Genomic DNA, 23,713 nt, shown 5'->3' with positions numbered 1-23,713 from the left:
TGCTTTAAAAGAACGTAGAACCGCACAAAAACAACGAACCGATTTACTTTATTGGCAGCAATGTAAAACAATGAAGGATGAGTCGAATTTACTAGCGGCAGCGGATACTTACAGTATTTATGAGCGGGCCAACTTATCTGCAGCAGCACATGCTTGGGATGGAGGATAGAACTTTAGCAGTAGCATCAACTGGGATGGAGGATGGAGGGAGAGAACTGTTGGCGGATAGCGACAATGGTAAAGCAACAGTTGACGAGCACGGTTGAACATAGAAGATAACGGGTCTTTATTATAAAGTGCAGCGATGGGGGCATCTTTTTCCGCACACACATAACATTACGTACCACACACACAGTCAAAAGATAATATTAAAGTACTGTGGATTTGTCTGTGAAGTACGCTATATACACACGCTGTTTGCCTTGTTGGCTGAAGGACTGTAAACTGGCTGCTGGGTGGATGGTGTTCTCAATACTCACTGATGGTGAATTGTCTACCTTGTCAGTCACGCCTAATTCTGGCATTTACTGCTCACAGAAAAGCATTTCTTCCGTGAATGTACTTGCTCATTCGCATTCGTGTCTTTGTTTTCGCTTGACACGGTGCCGTGCACGGCCCCATTCACAAACAAGCGCCGATACCATCGGAGGGTACAGCTCCGCATGGTGAGAGACACGTACCACTACCGCCGCAGCACATTTGTTTAGATGACCACCAAGCACACCCCCTTTCCTTTCCTTTTGTGATAGTCCCTTTGAGCCATATGCTAAAATTCATACCTTTAAGCAAAAGCCAATGAAAATCCATGGAACTTGGTGGAACTTTTTGAAGTCCCGAGCGTGACAGTCAAAAAACGTCTATATAAAGCGAGCAGTTTCGCTTTTCTTTTACTTCTTTTTTTTTCTTCACTTTAGTTCGTTTTGGAAAGGCGTTGGGCTGTATGCGCAGGGGTCACTGTCTGTGCTATGATCAGTTCCGTGCCAGTGCTGGCGATTGTTCAGAGTCTTCTGATGATTGGATGGGCTCAGTGGTCCGCCATGAAGAGATGACTGCAATGTACCAGTGCGGGTCAGTGGAGGGTGAGGAACGAACAGATTATTTATTACTATTATTTATTACACACATTATTACACACAAATAAGAAAATGATAAACAAAATAAAACAATCTTTTTCTTTTCGCACTCTTCTCATAAACGTTTTGCCGCTTTATTTATTTTTTTTGCTTTGCCTTTTTTTCGTGTGCTTGACAAGTTCCTTATTTTTTTGCCCACCCACAGCTCCGTGCTAAACAAAGCGGGGAACAATGACAGACAACAGTAACACGATCACAACGCGCTTTATCACACTTTGACACTCCTTTTCTTCACTTTCTGTGTTCGCGTAAATAATTGAGTTTGCTCGGAGGGTATGTACGAGCCGACCATCCTTGTTTTTCGCATGTATCCTACATCATCCGCACATACACTGAGGAAGTAACACAGCGTCTGATTGACTGTGAGTCTGTTACAATAGCCTTTTGACTTGCCTTACTTTTACTACTCACAACCTTTTGCTGGAGACCCGTTCGCAAGATTTACCATGCATGGGTGCGTGCTGGATCAGTAGCTTTGATAAAGACGCCCACTTGTTCGTGCTTTATAAGTCTGAATAACGATCATTGTGTGCTGAGGATGCTGTATGCACTGCTGCTGGCTGATGAGTTGCGTAGCGATGAGCTACATTTTCAGGCTTTTGAGAGTCACCACCAGATAAATGGAAACAGAGAATTTTCTCCAGTCAACTATCTGATACTACTGTTAATATGGGGAACCACGTTATTACGCCACCTATAAGATCAAAATAACGCACACGGATACTTGCCACAGTAGCTGGCTAAACACTATGTTCTCAGTCATGGAAGCACTCACTACTCGGATAATCCAGTGTATGTGAGCAGCTGGACAATGAGCCTAACAATAGGCGAGTCCCTTTTGTGCGCTCCCTTTTCCAACAACAAGCAGACCAGTGCAGCTCAAGCTTGATCGCCATCCGAAGCTAATGCTGGTCCGCGTTTCAGGTTTACGGGTTACCGGATTCATGCATTATTGTTGTTGTTCTTGTATAGTTTTACAAGTCATTTGATTCTTGGACTGCTGCTTCTACAGTTCCCCTGTAGTTTTGTCATCATCTAATTGACGCGAATTATCAAATCACCCCTTTTGATCGATATTCTTGTTGGTTCGTGTACACTATATACCAGATTTTCACTTTGGTTTGATGTTGTACGGAGTATAGTGCTGATTTAGTTCAGGGAGAAAAACGCATCAACTCTGCTGCGCCAACAAAAACAAGGATCGCCTTTCATGTATAGCATCGATGCGCTTTTTGTGTGTGTGTCTGTGTGTGATTCACTTGTAAAATATATATAAATATATACAAACAAGACTTGTCTAATTGTTGTTGGTCGTGGATTTATACAAAATTATAGAAACCACAACTGTGGACGACGATGGCGATGTAAAAACGTGCAGATGATGCAATGAAAAGAAGTTGATCGATCGTGCATATACGTCAATGTATGATACTCTCACTGGTGTGCGTACAAGATTTGACTGGCTCTAACTCTGACATAACTAAATAGACATCCCGATAAACAATTTTTTTGTATAAATCAGTGACAGATATGATAAACTCAAGCTACACAGTAACGGTGAGAACTAGGGATGTACATGCAGACGGTACAGTATTTGCCAATTTAAGTAATCCATTTTGTAGCTGCTATTTCCGCATAGCAAGTATTTCTTTTATGAATCCTCTGTCTTGGGGAGAAAAAAATCTTTGCTCCCTACAGTCGCAATCACGCGTCTCTTCATTGTCGGAAAAGCATCGTAGACGAACCGTTCTCCGTAAGCGATCATAATCTGGATCGTATAGCTGACTTGGAGACATATGAAGTGTCTCGAGAGCCCAAAGCGCCTGTGCCTTTTTCAACAAATGACGAAGATCTTTGCCGTTCAAAGCGCCACAATCGCATGAAAGTTGCTCTAGACGAGTACTGGGTGTACGACAGATTCTGCCAAGAGAACCCAGCTCGCAACAATGGGTGGCAAAAAGACGTTTAAGCTTGGATTGATGCTGTCGCCTCCCTAACTCGGTAAAGATTGCTTCAGTGACTCTGAGCTCTGGTGGTAAATTGCCTCCTGCACAGTCAAGATGAACGTTTTGAAGCGCTGGTGCTCGTTTGATAAGCTGTGTAATTACTTGTTTGAACGACAAAGTGTTTTTGCCGTCACCAGCATTATTGCCATCTTATGAGTTGTTGTTGCAATAGTTAAATGTGGTATTGCAACGACTTGTATGAAAACCGGCGCCATCCAACGTATTGAGCGACAGTTCCTTCAACTTTGGCACGCCGAGCTGTCCAAGATAGTGCAAGGTATGCCAGAACATTGCTGAACCCTCGTAAACCATATGTAGAACACGAAGCGTTGCGTGGCTCTTTTTTCAGCAGCGGATAAATGTCATTTGGATCCTTGAGAAGGAGGTATTTGCCACAGAAAAACAATCCGTACAAGCCATCTTCTGAGTAGTCTTCGTTGTCCAGAGCTTCATTAAAAAATGGTGTTCGAGCCGATGCACAACATGGGGCCAAGGCAACCCATTGTAGGTTAGGACAGGATTCAAGAGCAACGTTTAAGATTTTGCCGTGGTCGTCAACCGTATCTTCGGGATCGAGCGCAAGGGATTCCAAATTAGGGCAACGGCGTAACATATACGGCACCAGGTAAGCTAGCTCTGGACTGACCGAGACATGTAAATGGAGCAGCGACAAGAGCTGAAATGATCGCACATTTTTTTTCCTGTGCTAATCTAGGTGGTATTGTCGATGTTTGATTCTTGCTGCTTTCTGGCCACGGCCAACTGCGTGGGAGACTTGGCTGCTTTAGATTTGTGCACGGTTCGAGCCAATCGTCCATCAAAAGGTTATATACGGGGACGTTATCGCAGTTTTGACAATCAGCTTCTCCAAGTTTGTATTTGCTGCCTTGAGCACTGGTTCCAGGCCACTTGAATCACCAAATTCCATCTCGTCGAATTCTGCACACACACACACACACATATAATGTCCAGAACAGGTTCAATTGTACTTAATGTTTTATTTGACAAAGAATCCATCGTCTATTAACGTGTGTGTTTGTGTAAATAGAGACGCTTACCAATTATAGACGTGTCATGTTGTCGCATATCAACGAGTAAACTCCAGTATTCTCGCGCGAACAGTGGCACGGCCGGCACATCAATTAAATGGACAGTTTCCTGGTGTCGAAGGATACGTGCGACATGTTGGTGATGTTTTACGCTCAGCTTCAGTTCAGTGTCCAAGTTTTCCAGAAATGTGGCTACTGGAGAAGAAGTTCACACCAAGTTGTACAGGTGATAGCGCAACGTAAAAGTTCGCGACTTGAGAGATAATGAAGGATTAACAACCAAATATCAGAGGACAAGATATTGATCAAGCGGATGTTCCTTGCTGCCGTTGTCATTCTCTCTTTTCCATTGCTGCTACTACTGGTATTGCTGTTGCTCCCACCACCTGTCTCCTTGTCTTCTGTGGATACGCTGATTTCGTGTTGGCATCCGCTGCGGGTTGATTTCATCGTCATATCTTTTGATGTTCTACGCTGAAGTAGTAGCAGTTTACAAAAGAAAGGGAAAGGTAGTATCTTATATCATTCCCGAACGAGCCTTGTCTCTATTATATGGTTGTAATAGCTTACTTTGCCACAATTTACGCAATGCGTGTGCTACTCAACATTACACTCTTTACCGCAGTAGCATCGTTTCAACTGATGAAGCTGTGTAGCCATTTACCAGGGCAAAATGTATGATATGGCACAATCTTTTTCGCTATATAGCTGGCTTTATTATGCAGCTGTTAAGAGTAAAAGATCCATAAAAAACAATCAAGTCACCCAAACGTGCTTCACCTGGTAAGGTGTGCATGGCATAGAGCAGAAAACGAAAAACTACCAAGCTCGTTATAAATCCTCGAAACTCATGTCATGCGGAGTGATGAAAGAGGCTTGAGCTGACTTTTTTTTTTAAAAATCGAGGTTGAATTGCTTTGCTGGGCCGACCAAGACAGTTAAAGTCGCCGTCACGAAATTTCAAAAACAACAAAAAAGAGGTGGCGGGCAAGGAAAGCGAGCCCTGTCAACATTTGTAAGACACACTCACATTATAACTTCGCCATGGCTTTTGCTCTACGGAGTGCTGCTCAAAGAGCTGCGCGTACTATTTCGTCAACAACAGCAACAGCACCACGACGAGCACTTTTCTCGACCACGCAATGCGCTGCTTCTTCGTCTCACGGATTGTTGCGTTTGAAAGAATATTATGACAGCACGCTTTCTGAAGACCTCATGATCTTGACATACGATCACGCTCGTGCAGCGCCCTCGACGTACAAGTATCCCGACGTTCAAGTACAAATCGACCGTGCGCTGGCCGCAACCAACGCTGATTCGGAAGCAGTAGCATCAACGGAAGAAAACACGACCGTGACACCCGATGCTGTACGTACACGAAAAGGTGGCAAACCCGTCAAACCTATTCAGCCTCCCAAGAGCGCCAGCACGATTCCTGGTCTCGATAAAATCACATTGCACGCCATGGTCAAGGACGCCATTCACAGCAAGCATAATTTGCTGTCTGCATTTATGGCCTTCCAGAGTATCACGTCGGTACGTCCTGAAGTTGTGTATGCTCGCACTTCGGTCGCCAACTGGAAATTACGGTAATTATATCTTTTTTTATGTGGAATACTGGCGCGTGTAAACAGGTTGTAACATGGCAGTAATAGCGGATATTTGTTGTTGAGCGTGGATGGGGTGAGGAGGATGAAAAACCTGACGTGCTTATTGATAATTTTGTTGATGATGACAATGTTAGTGAGGGCATGCCGATTGGTGTCAAGGTGACGTTACGCGGTGAGGAAATGTATCAGTTTATGGACAAGTTGGTGGAAATCGTGCTGCCACGTTTAAAAGAATGGCCTGGACTTCAGCTGACTGCTGGTGACGGTAATGGTAACATTGCCCTTGGCTTCCCCGCCTCGGCATTGGCGCTCTTCCCCGAAATCGAAGGCTCCTTCGACGTCTATCCCAAGATGACCGGCTTCGATGTCATTTTCAACACAACTGCATACACCAATACCGACGGTCGGTTGCTTCTTTCCGGCTTCTCTGTGCCGTTCAAGACCAAGAACTGATCTATTGGAACTTATCAATCAACCTCGTTTCGTCTGTACTGACAACATAACACTCACACGACATCCTCACAACATATTCACACACCCTATAGATCAAAATTCTCTATCGCTCTTGTCACTCTTTTTCTCATGCTCCCTCTATCTTTCATTGTAAATGTGTTTTTTTTTGCGCCTTCCTAATATACAAAGAAAAGTATCTTTTTATACTATTTAGAAAGCGGATCGGTTCGGATTGCTCATCAATCTGGAGGAGGCGGGTTACTGTTTCAGGTACCTTCTTGGTCTCGCCAGATTGGGTCACCATTACGTCGAATTATACCAAAGGGGAGATCTAAAAATGGCAAAGACATCTTTGAAACTTCTCTCTCGTTCTTTTTTTCCCTTTTCCTATCTATTTCGTTTTTACCCAAGCTCCAACACCCAAAGCACGCCTCTTTCTTATCATCGCTCCCAGCTTAAGAAGAAACAATAAAGAAAAAAGATATATATATACATATACACCAGCCATGAGACGACGGACTCACACTTCTTCCAACAACAAAAAGAACGATCGTCCACTTGATCCGAGACAATCGGTAGGCGCTGCATCACGGAATACCAGAGATTCCGAAACGCCTGAGGATATCTTGGCAGACAGCGGTCTGTACAGGACCGACGATCGACCATTTTGGAAACGCAAGCGATTTCATTTCATCATTGGTGTTTCTGTCGGTGCCTTGGCAGCGATTGGTGCAGCGTCAACCACGCCAACGGCGCAAAACCATTTTAATGAACTGCAGACCTATCTTGCCTTGCAGCTGGCAGATATTGACCTAACGGGTATCATGCCTGGCACAGACGTGGTGGATGAACTGTTTGGCAACGTGACCGGATTCTTCAAACCATCACCGTCAAGTGATATACCATTTATGCCTGCGTTATCTGTCAAGTAAAAGATCCCCGCGCTTTTTAATTGCTGAGAATTTTTTAATGTGGAAAGAAACTTATTGTTTCCCCCCCTTTCTTGGGAATTTTTTGTGTATGTTATAGAGACGAGCTTGGTTTAAAGCCACATCACCCCGTTGTCCTTATACCCGGGATTATCTCTTCAGGTCTCGAAAGTTGGGGCGTCTCGGAAAAAAGTCAAAAGTATTTTAGAAAACGAATGTGGGGCACAACCAGTACAGTATCTGTTCTATCACTACGATTTATCAATGTCCAAGAATCATTTTTACCAGCTCTTAGTTCGCGTTACTGATCTTGTTTATCTTCGTTCTTAATTCATCGTGTATATCTATCATGTAGCCATGTTTCGATCCGTTCTTCTGGATAAGGAACTTTGGACTGACCATCTAAAACTAGATGCGGTCACTGGACTTGACCCTGAACCGGGCATCAAGATACGGGCTGCTCAAGGTGTGTATATGATAATAAGGGGCGCAATACTGGCAACAACAATAACAGGGCTGATACAAGTGTGATATATTTAATTTTTATGGCTAGGTCTTGATGCTGCCGATTATTTCGTCACGGGGTAAAGTACCAAAAAGAAATACCAAAGTAGTTGGATAGCATACCAAACGGGTTATTATTGTCGTTGTTGCTTCTAACCGCCGGGCTAATTAATCTTTACTCCCCATTTTTACCATGTACTACTCATTTACACTCCCCTTTTGTCTGTTCACACTCTCCCTGTTTCGCTCCATATCGATCAAATATCCACTCCTTCAATCTCCTTCTACGCTGCTGTACTCGCTTCTAGATACTGGGTATGGGCAAGAGTCATTGAGAATCTTGCTGCCATCGGTTACGACAGCAACAACATGCACTTGGCTAGCTACGATTGGCGGCTATCCTTTTCCAACCTCGAAGTTCGCGACAGATATTTCTCCAAACTCAAATCAACTATTGAGACTGCAAATCGTAATGAGGGTCGCAAAACTGTTATCATCACGCATTCAATGGGTAAGAAAAAGACATACAGGATAGGACGCCAGCTGACTTGATAGGGGATGGATGGCCTAGTTTTCTCAAATGCGTGTATACTTTCATCATGCTAACTAATTCAATAAATAAAACTGTAGGCTCGATTGTATTCCCGTACTTTCTTAAATGGGTTGAAGACGATGACCACGGTCATGGCGGATCATCGTGGACCGAAGATAATATAGAAACGTTTGTGAACATTGGAGGTCCCTATTTAGGATGTCCAAAGGCACTTACAGCCATGCTTTCAGGTGAGCGAATGACAAAGACAGCATGTGATCAACGTGTCGTAACACGCATGCATTCTTGTACTTGATAGGTGAGACGCGTGATACGATGGCATTAGGCAGTTTTGGAGCATATCTGTTAGAGAAATTCTTCTCGCGGCGAGAACGGGCCAGCTTGCTACGAACATGGGCTGGCGCATCGAGCATGCTCCCGAAAGGCGGCGAACTTATTTGGGGAACAAGCGACGTGGCACCAGACGACCCGGTGCTCGGATTTCAGGGCGATCACCTCTCCTATGGAAACATGATTTCGTTTACTAAATCGAATGCCGAGTCAGCAGCAACTGTACTCATTGATGATGGTATCAATGACGATGTTGGTGATGGTGGTGGTGACAGCAGTACCAGTGATAGCAACGAGAACAACAACAACAGCAGCAGCAGCAGCAGCAGCAGTGACGCTATTAAAGAAGAGGACGCTGAGGATGACAGAATCCGCAACCACACGGCTGAATCGGTCATACAGTTATTACATGAGAACAGTTCCAAGGAGTACCACGATATGCTGCGCAGCAATTACTCTTTTGGTATATCGACAGACAAGAAACAGCTGAAAAAGAATGCTCGAGATGAAACAAAGTGGAGTAATGTGCTTGAAACACAGCTTCCAAATGGTAAGTGTACACACCGTATTTCAATCCATGGTTTAGCAAGCTCCTTTCACAACGTACACGAAACTTAAATGATACACACGACTCAACTTTTTTTGCTACTATTAGCACCGAGCATGAAGATTTACTGTATGTATGGTGTTAACCTGCCGACCGAACGAAGTTATTACTATGCCAAAAACCAGGATAAGCGGGAGCAGGTGTATTGCGACGAGAGCAACATGACGGACGCACGGTGTCAAGCACAGCAACGAGAACAAGAAGCACAGCAAGAACATGAAGAAAGAGCCAAAGAGTTCCTGGGATCATTATCGAGCACAATAGACGAAGTGATACGACCGCCAGAACTGGTACACAAGATACTTTTAATAAATGTGCTTCACACAACACATACACACATACACAGAGAACTAATTCTTCCTGGGGAATGGGGTGGGGGGGTTTTGATGGCAATTATAGTTCATTAACCCAGATGCCCATGATCCGATAAATGGCGTCGAGACGGGGGTGCGGTTTGCGGACGGGTAAGGACAGAGGCATACAATAAGCCCTAAAATATACATGACGACCTGCATTCTCCAGTTTCATTCATAAAAAGACCTTTTGTCCTGGTAACGTGTCCAGTGACGGTACGATTCCAGTTCTCTCGTTAGGATACATGTGTGAACCAAACAATGGTGGATGGACAAAGCACGGCGACCTCTACAACCCAGCACACATCCCAGTGGTCCTTAGGGAGTACAAACATGAGGAGAGCGAGAGCAAGCTGGATGTGCGCGGTGGCAGAAAAGCAGGCGACCACGTTGACATTCTTGGCAACTGGGAGATGATTGTAAGTTATATGAAATGCATATGTGGGATGAGGATGCGACTCAAATATACACTGTCTGGAGAACATTAACACTGGCACACTGTATGTTTGTTATGTATTAGACGGACATCCTGCAGATTGTTTCTGGCAAAGGCAACAATGTCACTCAGCGTATATTCTCTGACATTGAACGATACGCCGCCAACATTGATCTCAACTAGGGAAGAAAAAGGGGATTAAGTAGTAGGTGTGCTTTGACAGCTGTCTGTTCTGTCACACACGCATACACGCACAACGGGCTACTGCAAAAGATTCGAGAGGATCGACATCCTTCTACACATCACACTACGACTATGCATAACTATTTATATGGAGGCAAGCATGTTGCCGGCTTTGCAAAGAAAAGGGTAACATTGTAAAGGGATGGACAAATTCCGTATTCATCCGTCGACAACTCTCCTCCACCCACATAATGACCAACATACCATGTACTGTAATGCTATACTCAGTAAATAAAGAATACGTAATAATAATACAAAAGTGAGCTGACTTGACGAAGCAAGAAGGCCACAACAAGACATGGCGCACAGCACAGCACAGTTACAATCCAAACAGACACATCCACCGTGCGGTACATTCACCTTTATAGACACAGAAGATGGATCGGCACAGTAGTGTACATGTGACTATTGCCTCGGATGGCGGATTCCGGTCCCACAAACTATTTTCTTTTTTTAATTTTTTTGTAGCCTGCATCCTTTTCTCTTCTCTTCCTTCCTTTCCCTTACTTTTTTTTTTCCCGACTGACCAAAACGCAACAAACACAGCAAAAATGATGATACGACCACGATCACTTAATTTAACTCCTACTTCATCCATGAGCAGTAGTGCTGCAACCACCTTCACAACCACCTCTACTACTGCTGCTTCTTCTTCATCCGCAGTCGGCCCAGTTTCTCCTCCAGCCACGCCCTTAATACCATCCTCGCCAGAGTCCATGTCGTCTCCTTCTTTGTTTCCATCACCGTCCAGCTCTTCCCGTTCCATGTCCATCAAAGAAAACGTACAAGTCATGGTCCGACTACGCCCTCACTCTTCTGAAGAACGCACCAAAGCTGAGCGCCCCTGCTGGCTCGTCGGCCCTGAGCCCGGCATGATCCAACTACCGCAGAACAATCGGAAGAACAGCTCAGTGTTTCAATACGGTAATCTTTCATTCTTTGAAACGAACGAGGAGGGAAGGATAGAGTGGGCTTTGGTGCTGTCGTCATCAACATCTTCTTCTTCTTCTTCTCTGTCTGGTATACTGACGTGCGTTCCCCCTTTTGTTCCAATTAGATGCTGTGGTCAGCGGGGTGGATAACAAACTCGTGTACGACACAGGCATCGGGGATCTTGTCAGGTAACAATTTTTTTTTATTACGGTGACAGTGTAGCAGTAGTAGTAGTAGCCATTTTTTGCCCATCATAAATAGGCTGATATGTAACACAACATATAAACAACAACAATGTCAACGACAGGTCGACGATGGCGGGATACAATGGTATGGTTCATTCGACACTGAGTTCTTTCTGCGCATGGTCAGTTAATTAACGATGCTCATTTAAAATCCTCCAGGAACCGTATTTGCATATGGTCAAACTGCAAGTGGAAAGACTTATGTAAGTGTCTTTTCTTACCCCTGGTACCTTCATTCCCCCCTCCCCCGGCGACCCCTTTGAACAATCAGCAATTGTTTGTATTACCACAGAGAATGAAACACTTAATCGTCATTTTCGTCTTGTTATTTTTAGACAATGGTAGGATTACTTTCTGTTTAAAACGGATTATACCTAGTGGAAATGATAGGGGGACTGATGAAAAATGATGTTGGACGACGGCGCGTTACACAATATCATCTGTAGATGGGTAAGTCTATGTCTCTCTTCACGTTGGGTCCCTGTTATTTGACATGGTCAACTGATCCTCTTACGGACTTATGCGATGCATGTGCTACTACAACAGGTACACAAGAACAGCCTGGTGTTATTCCTAGATCCATCAATGAGTTGTTTACATATATCGAAGAGGTAAGTTCCGTGCTAAAAGAATGAGGACGAAGAAAATACGCCGTTGTGCAGGATGCATGATTTTTAAGACCTTGCTTTTTGTAATGCATCAATAATAGAATCCCGGCCGAGAATTCATGTTACGCGTTTCGTACCTTGAAATCTACAAAGAAAAGATCCGAGACCTAATTGGTGAGGATAACGACGACGTCAAGCCAGAGATTCGTGAAGATAAACAGGTAACTTGACTCAGTTTTTGCTTGCTATCGATGCGACATGTACTCACTTTGTGTTGTTATCATTCCATGTATGTCAGAGAGGAGTGTATGTACAGAACCTGCGTGAAGTGATTGTAAACTCTGCACAACAAGTATTGGACGTTATCAAGAAGGGTGAAGGTCAGTGAAAACCCTTCTCTGTTGTCGCGTATACAAGTGTTTTGTATATGTAAGAGCAGCCAAGAAGGGGTTGAATAGTGACACGCGTCATTCAATAGATAATCGACATATCAGTGCTACGGACTACAATACGCATAGCAGCCGATCGCACACCATCCTGCAAATTGTAATGCGCCCTCTTTTTTCTTTCCCTCATGATATGCTGCAAGGGCGGCTTATCTTAGGGAACCTCCTGCTTTTTGTCTTTGCTGCTGTGTTTACTAACAGCAACGTCTCTTGCATTGCAGGTGATTGAAAGTCGAAATAAGGCTGCGTTTGTTCCCGATCAAGGTTCGGTTCGTGTATCGCAATTGGTAAGTTAATCTGGTGTGGGTGATTCTTCTTCTTTTCGAGTGTATACAGTAGAAGAAGCAGCACTTCCTCCCTTACTGTTACAATTATACATAAAAAAGCCTACATACATCACATCGCATCACATACTGCATCGCTGCGACAGAGTTTTGTTTTCTTCTTATTGTGCAATATGAGCTCATAAACACACATGCAAAATTATGCATCGAAACTATTCTTAGAATTTGATTGATTTGGCTGGTTCAGAAAAGGCAACCTCGGATGTTGAGCGACGCCAAGAAGGCGGTTACATTAACAAAAGGTAAACGAAACATGTCTTGTTACTACTCGCCACTAGAAAAAGAATGAGAGGGGGGTTCGGGACGCCACAGAGATACTAAAGTTTTGTTCTCTTATGTCCTTTATAGTCTCTTGTCGTTGGGCAATGTGATATCACAAATACTGCAAAAAATGCACAAGTAAGTTTTTCTGCAGCGTTTAAAAGCAAAAAAAAAAAAAATAGCAGGAGGCCACAGGGATACAAAAGAGAGCTATAGCCGTATTGTTTATTGATCCATCATTGCAACTATCATCAGTGAAAAAGTCCACGTTCAGTATCGAAGTTCAACTTTGACGCGTGTTCTTCAAACCGCATTATCCGGCAATGCACGTATTTCCATCATCTGCACTATCAATCCGACATGGCGATCCAAGGATGAATCCCTCAATACGTTGCGATTTGCACAACGCGCCAAACAAATTAGAACTTCTGCCAAAATGACAAAGGTAAGAAGAAAGGAAAAAGCGAGCGGTTGGATCAGTAATTTTAAATAACAATTCTGTCGCTTGCGAAATAGATCAATGAGCATTCAGAATTACAAAAGTGTCTATCCACTATTGCTGATCTCCAATCGAGAGTGCAGGAGAAAACTGAGGTAAGATTCCCGTGGTATTGCAGTATATACTGCGGCACGCTATGTGCTCTCTCAGAAGGACAGCAAACAAATTTACTAATGTGCGCTTGTTTTATAGCAAGAGTTCGAAACCAAAGAAAGGTAAACATATGCAGATCCCCAATCTTTCTGTGGTACAATTACTAATTTGATAAAATGATAGATTAAGTCAGCTTCTCAGTCTTATTTTGACAAGTTCCAAAAATGCACCTACCACTGTTACAGCTGTATGTATACCTCGCGACACTCACGTGTGTGCGCTTAAAGAGCGAGATAACAATAGAAAAAACATCCAGTCACTTATATGACTCCTCTCTCTCTTGACCCTATAGGTATCCAAGCTTGCCGACCGAGTTGTCACGAGCGATTCTTTATTAAGCCACAGCACCATGCAAGAAGTATTTGCACAATGCGAGCAAGGACTAACAGCAACACGCGAAGAAATGGTGCAACTACAACAATCACTCGAAAGCTCACAGCTAATAGCCTCGGAACAAAAAGACCATATTCGAGAACAAGAGCGCCAAATCGCAAGATATACAGCATCACTTGCTCGATTTGAAACTGCTCTAGCGTCGGCCAACCGGGATCGTGAGGAATATGCACAACAAGTGCAAGAATACCGTGAGCATATCAAGGAGCTGACGAGTCGTATGGCAAGTCTTGAGAACGAGTTGATTGCATCAAAGGAAAGGCAAGACGATTTGGTGCAAGTCATTGTGACTCGAGAAGACGACGATGATCAAGTGAAGCATTTGAATCAGTCACTTCAAGAGCAGGTGGCCTTGTTGCAGGAACAATTAGAAGAGGCAACAATGCAAAGCGACAGTGAGGATGACGATGATGACGAGAAGGATGCGGACAAGAATGAACAACAGCAGCAGGCGTATCAGCTTCGTGTGCAAGAGTTAGAGCAGGAGCTCACAATGTACGCGCGGTCGTTAGAGCAAACAACAGCTGAATTGGCATTTACCAAGCAACAGCAACAGCAGTTGCAGCAGGAACTACAAGAGAAAGACGAGCGGTTGGTGGATGAAGCTCTCGCAATGGTGATGAAGCAGCAACAACAACAACAACAAGAAGGCCATAGCAGCAACAACAATGCTAAGGATGCTCGTCATCAATTGAACATTCCGGTCTTGTATGGAGGCGTATGGAGCGTCATTGCTGCAACAGCCATGTACGCGTATTCGATCAGCACATGACGATGATGATGATAATAATACCAGATTATCCTTGTATCAAAAAAAAATATAATAGCATATACCCCTTCCTTATCACTACCACCATCACACACACTTTGTACATACTTTTAACCTTTCACATTAACCCATTACAGTACCATACCCAGCCCCCAGCTGCTGATTTCGCTTTACTATCATACCTTTCCCACACATTTAAGCGCTTTGACGGAACCATTAAATCCCATCGTTATCTTGTTTACCTTCTTGTTGCTGCTAATTGAGTATCAATCAATAATCCTGCCACCTCATAGTTCAAATGCGTCATCCTTAAAATCTGATATCTACAGGCAACACGACCGACCGATTCGAAATTTCATATTTGTATCCTATATTAGTCATATGGTGGAAAGATAAGGATGGAAAGGGAACAGTAGTACACTATCCTTTTGCTATACAAAAACTACTGCTTTTTATTTGTTATATGTAGCAGAATCAAGAGAACTGGGAAGTTTGTTCGTCAGCGTGCCCTGAAAGTACAGTATGGATATTTCACATTTTATATCATTACGATGTACACGCATAAGCTGATGGTTGCTGCGCCACATACTTTCCAACCACGATCTTGATGCAGGATGTGTAAAACAAGAGGAGTACTTGGGTCAGGCACAAACACTTGGTGCACTCGACAGCACGTCAAATGATTATCTCACCTACAACAATAATAATACGACCAGAGCAGCGGCACAATCATCAGCGAGCGTGGCCCTAAGAAACATCCAATGAGTATTTCACAATGATGAAATCATCAGTAGCATCTTGAAGCAAAATATGATGATGATGATGATGATGATGATGATGATGAGGGCTTGATGTCTCCCCCTCCAAACTAACGAAATTCTCCATGTAGACGACTTGTGAGCATAGAGAAACTCGTTGCAGATACAACCATCATGTTGTAGACTATACCCCAAAAACCCTTTTTTCAATTTCAACAAAGATAGTTTCCATTGTCGCATGTAATGCTTGTACGACTCTTTACATGGTCGAAGATCATGGCTGTACAAAAAAGAAGGACTTGTATAACTATGCTATCGAACAGTGCAACTGTGACTGATAGATCGAAAAGTTAGGGACGTTGCTGTTTTGGTTCTGGTTTGAATTACTGATATTACGTGCGTACTTGGTGGATGGCGAAAAGCACCGCAGTAACAAGCAGTACTGGATTGGGTGGCTCGTAAGAGAAGCGTGAGAAGGTAGGACAAAAAGGGTTCAAATCGAAAAAAAGTCCATCTTTGGCAAGAATCCATGGATGATCCCAACCCATGATAAAACATATTTGAAACTTGAAATATGAGGGAAAGGGGGTCGTCAGAGAAAAACAAAAGAAAGGACTTGTAAACATTGAACCATTAGTAATGGAGAAGCCTTGTTCAGATCATCTATCGCTTATCGTTCAATCGTTCGGATGAAAAGGCCCGACGACTGCGGACTTGTGGCACATTGACTCAAAAAAAAAAAAAAAAAATATACTTATTTCGAGACTAGGGGCCTCACACACATCTGAGTAATCGAGTGTCAGAAATCCAGAAAAAGGAATTTTTTATACTGGACCTACTAATTTTTTTTTCTTCTTTTTGTTTCTTCTTCTTTCCTTCTTCATTAAAGGCTCATACCCCTCCTCTGGTCCTCGTCCTCGTCGTCGTCGTCGTCCTTGTTCACAACAAACGCAAACAAGAGAGCACGCTTTCGAATTCACACAGCAGCAGCAGCAGCAGCAGCAGCAACAGCAGTAAACAGTTACCAACAAGTACTACCACTACAACAGTCGATCTAACCCCTTCCCTCCTTCCAAGTGAAATGCGTTCAGAGGACGACATTGCGTCGATCACTTCTTCAATGTCGGCAACGCCCACTGAGACCAGCCCACTTGTACCCAAGTCGAGGAATCGTAATGACGGGAGCTGGTCTTCTGAGTTCCGTTGGCTGCTCTTCAACTGCTTACCAGTGATTGGTACCTATTTGCTACAAAATTCACTACAGCTTGCCAGCATATTCACCTTGGGTCACCTGGTAAGGTTTAAGGATCAGATCTATCCAAACATTGGCGGATGTAAACATTTTTGCCTATCTAATGCGACTATTTACTGTTATCATCAAGGGCTCGACTGAACTTGCAGCCAGCGCATTGGCTAGCATGTTTGCAAATGTGTCGGCATGGAGTGTGGCATTTGGTACGGCCACAGCGTTGGATACGTTGTGCTCACAGGCATGGACGGGTGCTCGCGACAAAACGCTGGTCGGTGTCCACTTGCAGCGAGCACTGGCAATTCTGAGTGTGTTGTTCATTCCCATTGCCATTGTTTGGTGGAACGCTACACGAATTCTGTTGGCGCTCAATCAGGAACCGGAGTTGGCTCTTCATGCTGGTATTTACAGCGCTTTTCTGTTGTTTGTGCACCCGCAGCATTGAGAGAGAGAGAGAGAGAGAGAGAGAGAGAAAACTTTTTTTATTTCTCTCGCTCTTTGCAAATTTACCCCGCATAACTTTACTAAACATTATGTCTTTCTAGGTATCTTTTTGCGGTACCTCTTGTTGGGTGCACCTGCATTCATTGCATTCGAAGGCATCAAAAAGTACTTGCAAGCACAGGGCATCATGAAAGCCTCGACGTATGCATTGATGATTGCCTCACCGCTCAACTTTGGCTTGAACTATCTGCTTGTGCATGGCAAGCCTTACAACCTGGGCTTCATTGGTGCACCCCTGGCTACGAGTATCAGTTACTGGCTCATGCTCGCCCTGTTGTTGCTCTACATCCGCTTTTACAAGGGCAGTGAGGCTTGGGGCGGCTGGTCGCGTGAAGCCTTTACTGAATGGTGGCCCTTTTTGAAGCTGGCCGTGCCTGGTATCCTCATGGTGTGCAGGTAAGGTACCTTGTACCTTTGAATTAGATTGCTTCACCGAGATACTAAACTTCTTGTTCTGCTCTAGTGAATGGTGGGCATTCGAATTAGCAGCATTGGCAGCTTCGTACCTCGGCACAGTCGATTTAGCTGCTCAATCGGTCTGTCTGACTGTCGCATCAGCCACGTATACCATCCCTTACGGCATCAGTGTCGCAGCTTCGAATCGTGTTGGCAATGCGTAATGTATCCCAAAACCAACGCAAACTTTATATCAAAAGGGCGATTTAATATAATTATGGATAAAAACCGGACTAACTCGACCATCCCCTCCCCCTTTCTGAACTGTGTAGGCTTGGAGAAACTTTCGCAATGAAAGCAAAGCGTGCTTCCATGGTAGCTTTCATATTCGCCATCGTATTCGGATCAATGAACTCGATCCTGTTTATCGTGACTCGACCGTTCCTTGGCTACTTGTTCACATCGGATGAAGACGTTGTTTTACGAGTCGCCCATATCCTGCCTCTGTGCGCCGTTTTCCAGATCGCAGATGGCTTGTGTGGTGTTGTTGGTGGTGTGATGAGAGGTTGCGGTCGACAGAACGTGGCAGCATGGATCAATTTGTTTGCTTACTATGTGGTTGCTCTGCCAATGGGCTATGCATTGACGTTTGTCGCGGATTGGAGCTTGACAGGCATCTGGATCAGCTTGTCTGTCGCTTTGTTCTTGGGTGCAGCGGGCGAGTGTCTGTTCTTGTTCACGGTCAATTGGGACGCAGAGGTGGCACGTGTGCACAGTCGCGTCAAAACAGAAGAAACCCACATCCATGAGGACAACGAGCAAGAACCTCTTTTACATGCAGCATAGATTTCTTACACACGTTCACACACAAAAGTTTTTTTTTCTTTTCTCCTTAAATTCGTATTATTGTCATCTTTTTCATATACTAACTATCGCCTTCCCCCCACATTTGTTTCTCATTAACTGCATGAAATTTACAATACACACTACTGCATCTCTTCCTCTTCTTTCACGCTCCCCACCTCCATCCTTTCTAACAATCACCGTTTCGAGTTGTATCATACCATAATTATTAATAATAAAGAAAAAGCGCTCTTTTTTAGCGTTTAAAACAACATATGTATATTTCACTTCTTTTCCACTTGGAGCTATCTATAGAATATAATGCCGTGCGTGAAGGAAGAAGGAACGATTTTGCTATGTTACAAGTATAGGAAGGGTAGAAAATATATAAAAATTGTACAAAAAATCATGCAAATTAGGAAAAAGGGAAATACGAAGAGGAAAGAAAGAAAAGAAAAAAGGAAACCTAGTCCTTGACAATGCGAGCGACCAAGTCACCAGACGAAAGCGAATCACCTTCCTTGATAGGAACCAACTCAACACGACCAGCAACAGGAGCAGAGACAACAGTCTCCATCTTCATGGCACTCAACACACAGACAGGATCACCGGCCTTGATCTGGGTGCCTTCCTTGGCGCGAACTTCAATAACGACACCAGACATGGGAGCGGGGACATCGCCAGGCTTGGACAAGTTAGCCTTTTCGCGAGTGACCGTCTCGACGGCAGCGTTCTTGTCCTGCACACCGACAACACGAGCCTCACCGTTCAGCTCAAAGTAGACATCACGCTTGCCGGTGCCGTTGATGGGACCGACGGCCAACAGCTTGATGATAAGCGTCTTGCCCTCCTCAATCTCGACGTGGAACTCTTCACCAATCTCAGGCTTGGCCAAGAAGTAGCGGGTGGGGATGACGCTCAAGTCACCATACTGGGCAACCATGTCACGGTATTCGCTAAAGACCTTGGGGTACAAGGCAGCGGACAAGACATCGTAGTCGTTGATGCCATCGTACTTTTCGATGAGCTCTTCCTTGAGCTTGGCCAAATCAAGAGGAGCCATGGTAGCACCGGGACGGCCGTCGATGCGAGGCAAGTTGCGGATGATGTTGGTGCGCAAAGGCTCGGGCAATCCACCGGCGGGCTGACCAAGGTAGCCCTGGAAGAACTCGACAACCGAGGTAGGGAACGACAGGGTCTTTGCGCGCTCCTGGACATCCTTGGCAGTCAGCTTGTTGGAAACCATGAATTGAGCCAAGTCACCAACAACCTTGGAGGACGGAGTGACCTTGACAATGTCACCACAGAGCTGGTTGGCTTCGGCATAGGCCTTCTTGATTTCGATCCATTGGGTACCGAGACCAAGCTGCTGAGCCTGGAACATCAAGTTAGTGTACTGGCCACCAGGCATCTCGTGGTCGTAGACGCCAGAGTCGGCAGCCTTGACGTTGGCTTCGAAGCAAGAGTAGAGCATGCGTGCCTGCTCCCAGTACGAGTTCAAGGCCTGGATATCTTCGTGGCGGATACCGGTGCCCAAGTGGGTCTGTTCCAAGCCGGCCACAAGAGCGCCCATGGCAGGCTGCGAAGTCATACCGGACATGGAGTCGACGGCAGCATCGACAACGTCAGCGCCAGCAGCCGCAGCCGCAAGCATAGCGGCAACACCAGTACCAGCAGTGTCGTGAGTGTGCACGTGGATCGGCAAGTCGGGGAATTTCTTACGGATTGTGCCGATGAGCAATTTGGCGGCCTCGGGCTTGAGCAGACCGGCCATATCCTTAATGCCGAGGATGTGAATGCCCTCGTCAACGAGTTCCTGGGTGAGGTTGACGTAATAGTCAATGTCGTACTTGGACTTCTTGTTCGGGTTGGACACGTCGCCGGTGTAGCAGACTGTGGCCTCGACGATACCGCCGGCCTTCTTGACGGCATCGATACCCAAGCGCATGTTCTCGACATAATTGAGAGAGTCAAAGATACGGAAGACGTCCATACCGGCCTTGACAGCCTTGGCACAGAACTCGTAGACGACATTGTCCGGGTACGAGGTGTAGCCGACAGCGTTGGCGCCACGCAACAGCATCTGGAACGGAATGTTTGGAACGGCCTTGCGGAGCTGGATCAAGCGCTCCCAAGGATCTTCATAGAGGAAGCGCATGGCGACGTCAAAGGTGGCGCCGCCCCAACACTCCAACGAAAAGGCATTGGCCAGAGCGTGTGAAGTTGCAGGTGCAATTCGGAGCAAATCTTGTGAAAATCAAAAAAAGTTTAAATTTCTGGGAATGAGATTTGTGACGGGGAATTTTACTCAAAAAGGAAAATGCCATGGTTTTGCGAAACTTACCGGTTGTACGAACCCGAGTGGCGAGCAAGCTCTGGTGGGCGTCACGCCAGGTGGTGTCCATGATGAGTGTGCCCGGGTATGCGCGCACGGCCTTGGCAAATGCTTCGGGGCCTTGCTCGACAAAGATCTTGCGCCAGCCAGCGGTGGGTTGGGTCGATGCGACGTCGATTTCCTTGCCAGCCTCGTCGTGGATCGAAGGCAGGACGATTTCGTGCTTGAACGAAGGCTCGCCCACTTGGCCCTTGATCTGCGAGCCGTTGACAATCACGTCACCGAGGTACCCGAGCATGCGCTGGGCACGGTTTTGGTACTGCACAAGACGGAACAGATCGGGGGTGTCGTCGATAAAGGTTGTCCAGCAGTTGCCGTTGATAAAGGTGTCGTGGGTCAGCAGACGCTGCAGGAAGGGAATGTTGGTCTTGACGCCACGGATGCGGAACTCGACCAGTGCGCGCACAATCTTGCGACGCGCAACCTCGTAGGTGGAGCCAGAGCACGTGCACTTGACAAGCAAGGAGTCATAATGCGGCGTGATGATGGCGCCAGCATAACCTGCACCACCGTCCAGACGAACACCGTTGCCACCCGAGGAACGGTATACTTCAATCTTGCCAGTGTCAGGCTGGAAGCCCTTCTCGGGATCTTCAGTCGTCACACGGCACTGGATGGCATAGCCGCGCTGACGGATGCGTTGCTGGGTCAAGCCAAGCTGGGGCAAAAGCGCACCGGCAGCAACCTGGATCTGGGCAGCAACGATATCGATGCCGGTGATTTCTTCAGTGATGGTGTGCTCGACCTGGATACGCGGGTTGATTTCGATAAAGTAGTGACGGCCCTGATTGTCGACCAAGAATTCGGCAGTACCGGCGTTCTTGTACTTGACTTGCTTGGCAATTCGGACGGCGTCGTTGAGGATGGCCTCACGGACCTTGTTGTCGAGGTTCTTGGCAGGGGCGATTTCGACGACCTTTTGGTGGCGACGCTGGACAGAGCAGTCGCGCTCGAACAGGTGGACGACGTTACCAGCACGATCAGCCAACAACTGGACTTCAATGTGACGGGGCTTGTCCAAGAAACGCTCGATGAAGACGGTGCCGTCGCCAAAGGCAGACAGGGCCTCGGATTTGGCACGGTTGAAGGAATCCTCGAGCGAGGCTGCGTCGCGCACGACCCGCATTCCACGACCACCACCGCCCATGGCGGCCTTGATAATGATGGGGAATCCATACGTGTCAATGAAGGCCTTGGCCTCAGAGTATTCGCTGACGGGGCCGGGAGTGCCGGGCACGACAGGCACGTTGCACTCCATGGCTGATGATGCGTGGTTGTTTGTTTGTAAGGACATGACGTTAATTAGAGTTCAGTTTTTCACATACACAAACAATGATGGTGTGACACACGCAAGCAGACCCAATCATAATGAAAAACTCACCGATTTGACGGGCTTTGGTCTTATCACCCAGGCTATCAATGACTCCAGGAGACGGGCCAATGAATGTGATGCCTGCTGCCTCCACCTTGCGAGCAAACTCGGCGTTTTCAGACAAGAAGCCATAGCCAGGATGGATCATTGACACGCCTCGTTCTTTGGCAATGCGCACAATCTCGTCTTGGGCCAAGTAGGCGCCAACGGGTGTGAACTTACCGACCTCGCCGATTTGATATGATTCATCGGCCTAGTAGTAGATGGATACATCCTCGTCCATTAACTTCTTGGTCGTCCTCCTCTCCTACCACTCCATCCGTCCATCCTTCCATCTTATGCGAACAAGAATAGAGTGCTATTACCTTATATCTGTGCATGGAAAGTCGGTCTTCATACGAGAAGATGGCGACGGTTCGCATCGAGAGTTCGTGGGCTGTGCGGCAGACACGAATGGCAATTTCCTGGTTTGTTTGTCACATACGCACGGGGGGGAGAGAACAATCAGCAAGAGTCCCGGTGCGTCACCACAATGAACAAGATTGTAGTACTACTTACACCACGGTTGACCACCATAAGTTTGCGCAGGCTGCCCATGACCTCGCTGTTTCTGCGAATTGTTTCGACGGAGTGCTCGCGGTGAGGCATGATTTGTTGTTACGATATGGAGGGTTGGGAAAGAGAGAAGGGGGCTGGTTGTGGAGGCGAAAGGGCAGACGGAAGAAAGAAAAAGAAAAAGAAAAGTAGGTGAATACGACGATGGACGATCAAACACGCTTATAAAGCGTCCCAAGTGGAAGGTCCCGGAAAGATTCATATGATGACATATGCACCCCCACCTTCTCTTTTGCCTCTTTCTTTCTCTCTCTCTCACTCGCTCTCTCTGACGTCTAAGAACAAGCCCCGGAGAAGAAAGCATACCCGTCACAAACGTACCTTGTAAAAAAAAATCAAGTAGAGAGGAAGGAGAAAAAGAGAGCAAAGAAGTGGGAATAAATTCCCGGGTTCGGTAACATCACTGCCACCGCCTCTCTCATCCTTACTCACTGGAAATTCCATCACACACACACCCCCCCCCCAAAAAAAAAAAAAAAAAAAAAAAAGGTCATCCAATAGATCAAACCAAATATTTCCCGCCTACTTTCCTAATCATATTCCCGCACATTCCCAACGAAATCCGCTTGTTTTCCCCACATTTGCGGCATTGATGGGAGAAGCAAAGGGAGAGATAACAGGGCCAAGATGGTGATAACAGAAAGAGACAGAGAGCCCTCCCCTCGGTTCATGCAACCTTAAACCTTTTTTGACTTTTTGTTTGTTGTCGATCGCGTGAATATCA

The 23,713-nt window shown here is 45.7% G+C and overlaps 7 protein-coding genes across 7 annotated transcripts; 4 read left to right on the top strand and 3 right to left on the bottom strand.

Annotated features, from left to right (window-relative positions):
• Nucleotides 1-2,576: 2,576 nt before the first annotated feature.
• BDB00DRAFT_835281 (uncharacterized protein) lies at nt 2,577-5,051 on the bottom strand. The gene is made up of 3 exons (XM_053124396.1): nt 4,759-5,051; nt 4,198-4,662; nt 2,577-4,078 (listed from the first exon to the last, which is right to left on the bottom strand). The coding sequence occupies exon 2, from the start codon at nt 4,642-4,644 to the stop codon at nt 4,381-4,383; it is 264 nt and encodes an 87-aa protein (XP_052977222.1). The 5' UTR covers nt 4,645-4,662; nt 4,759-5,051; the 3' UTR covers nt 2,577-4,078; nt 4,198-4,380.
• Nucleotides 5,052-5,232: 181 nt separating this feature from the next.
• Nucleotides 5,233-6,251, top strand: BDB00DRAFT_874798 (ribosomal protein L5 domain-containing protein; the record flags this gene model as incomplete). Its single annotated transcript, XM_053127262.1, has 2 exons — nt 5,233-5,777; nt 5,933-6,251. The coding sequence occupies 2 exons, from the start codon at nt 5,233-5,235 to the stop codon at nt 6,249-6,251; spliced, it is 864 nt and encodes a 287-aa protein (XP_052977221.1).
• A 405-nt stretch (nt 6,252-6,656) lies between these two features.
• BDB00DRAFT_521419 (Lecithin:cholesterol acyltransferase-domain-containing protein) lies at nt 6,657-10,491 on the top strand. Its single transcript, XM_053117710.1, has 10 exons — nt 6,657-7,179; nt 7,281-7,411; nt 7,536-7,646; nt 7,734-7,764; nt 7,993-8,195; nt 8,315-8,467; nt 8,536-9,117; nt 9,223-9,464; nt 9,574-9,638; nt 9,739-10,491. The coding sequence occupies exons 1-10, from the start codon at nt 6,758-6,760 to the stop codon at nt 10,013-10,015; spliced, it is 2,217 nt and encodes a 738-aa protein (XP_052977220.1). The 5' UTR covers nt 6,657-6,757; the 3' UTR covers nt 10,016-10,491.
• Nucleotides 10,492-10,691: 200 nt separating this feature from the next.
• BDB00DRAFT_835263 (P-loop containing nucleoside triphosphate hydrolase protein) lies at nt 10,692-15,176 on the top strand. The gene is given in 18 exon segments (XM_053124395.1): nt 10,692-11,130; nt 11,264-11,327; nt 11,447-11,469; nt 11,544-11,586; nt 11,603-11,605; nt 11,789-11,795; nt 11,930-11,995; nt 12,094-12,213; nt 12,291-12,372; nt 12,471-12,538; nt 12,660-12,725; nt 12,945-13,024; nt 13,131-13,181; nt 13,299-13,488; nt 13,560-13,637; nt 13,735-13,757; nt 13,819-13,882; nt 13,988-15,176. The coding sequence occupies 18 exon segments, from the start codon at nt 10,758-10,760 to the stop codon at nt 14,858-14,860; spliced, it is 2,274 nt and encodes a 757-aa protein (XP_052977219.1). The 5' UTR covers nt 10,692-10,757; the 3' UTR covers nt 14,861-15,176.
• A 491-nt stretch (nt 15,177-15,667) lies between these two features.
• On the bottom strand, nt 15,668-16,332 carry BDB00DRAFT_835252 (uncharacterized protein). The gene is made up of 2 exons (XM_053124394.1): nt 16,020-16,332; nt 15,668-15,949 (listed from the first exon to the last, which is right to left on the bottom strand). Exons 1-2 carry the CDS (start codon nt 16,144-16,146, stop codon nt 15,828-15,830), a joined length of 249 nt encoding a protein of 82 aa, XP_052977218.1. The 5' UTR covers nt 16,147-16,332; the 3' UTR covers nt 15,668-15,827.
• Nucleotides 16,333-16,415: 83 nt separating this feature from the next.
• Nucleotides 16,416-18,863, top strand: BDB00DRAFT_835247 (mate-domain-containing protein). The gene is made up of 5 exons (XM_053124393.1): nt 16,416-16,909; nt 16,998-17,265; nt 17,410-17,764; nt 17,832-17,984; nt 18,097-18,863. Exons 1-5 carry the CDS (start codon nt 16,697-16,699, stop codon nt 18,608-18,610), a joined length of 1,503 nt encoding a protein of 500 aa, XP_052977217.1. The 5' UTR covers nt 16,416-16,696; the 3' UTR covers nt 18,611-18,863.
• On the bottom strand, nt 18,864-23,124 carry BDB00DRAFT_835245 (pyruvate carboxylase). Its single transcript, XM_053124392.1, has 5 exons — nt 22,933-23,124; nt 22,740-22,838; nt 22,384-22,627; nt 20,952-22,262; nt 18,864-20,854 (listed from the first exon to the last, which is right to left on the bottom strand). The coding sequence occupies exons 1-5, from the start codon at nt 23,020-23,022 to the stop codon at nt 19,074-19,076; spliced, it is 3,525 nt and encodes a 1,174-aa protein (XP_052977216.1). The 5' UTR covers nt 23,023-23,124; the 3' UTR covers nt 18,864-19,073.
• Between the last annotated feature and the right edge of the window lie 589 nt (nt 23,125-23,713).

Source organism: Zychaea mexicana, assembly GCF_025766255.1.
Source record: "Zychaea mexicana strain RSA 1403 chromosome Unknown BDB00scaffold_64, whole genome shotgun sequence".
NCBI lineage: Eukaryota > Fungi > Mucoromycota > Mucoromycetes > Mucorales > Lichtheimiaceae > Zychaea > Zychaea mexicana.
This window is presented reverse-complemented; position numbering and strand designations above follow the sequence as displayed.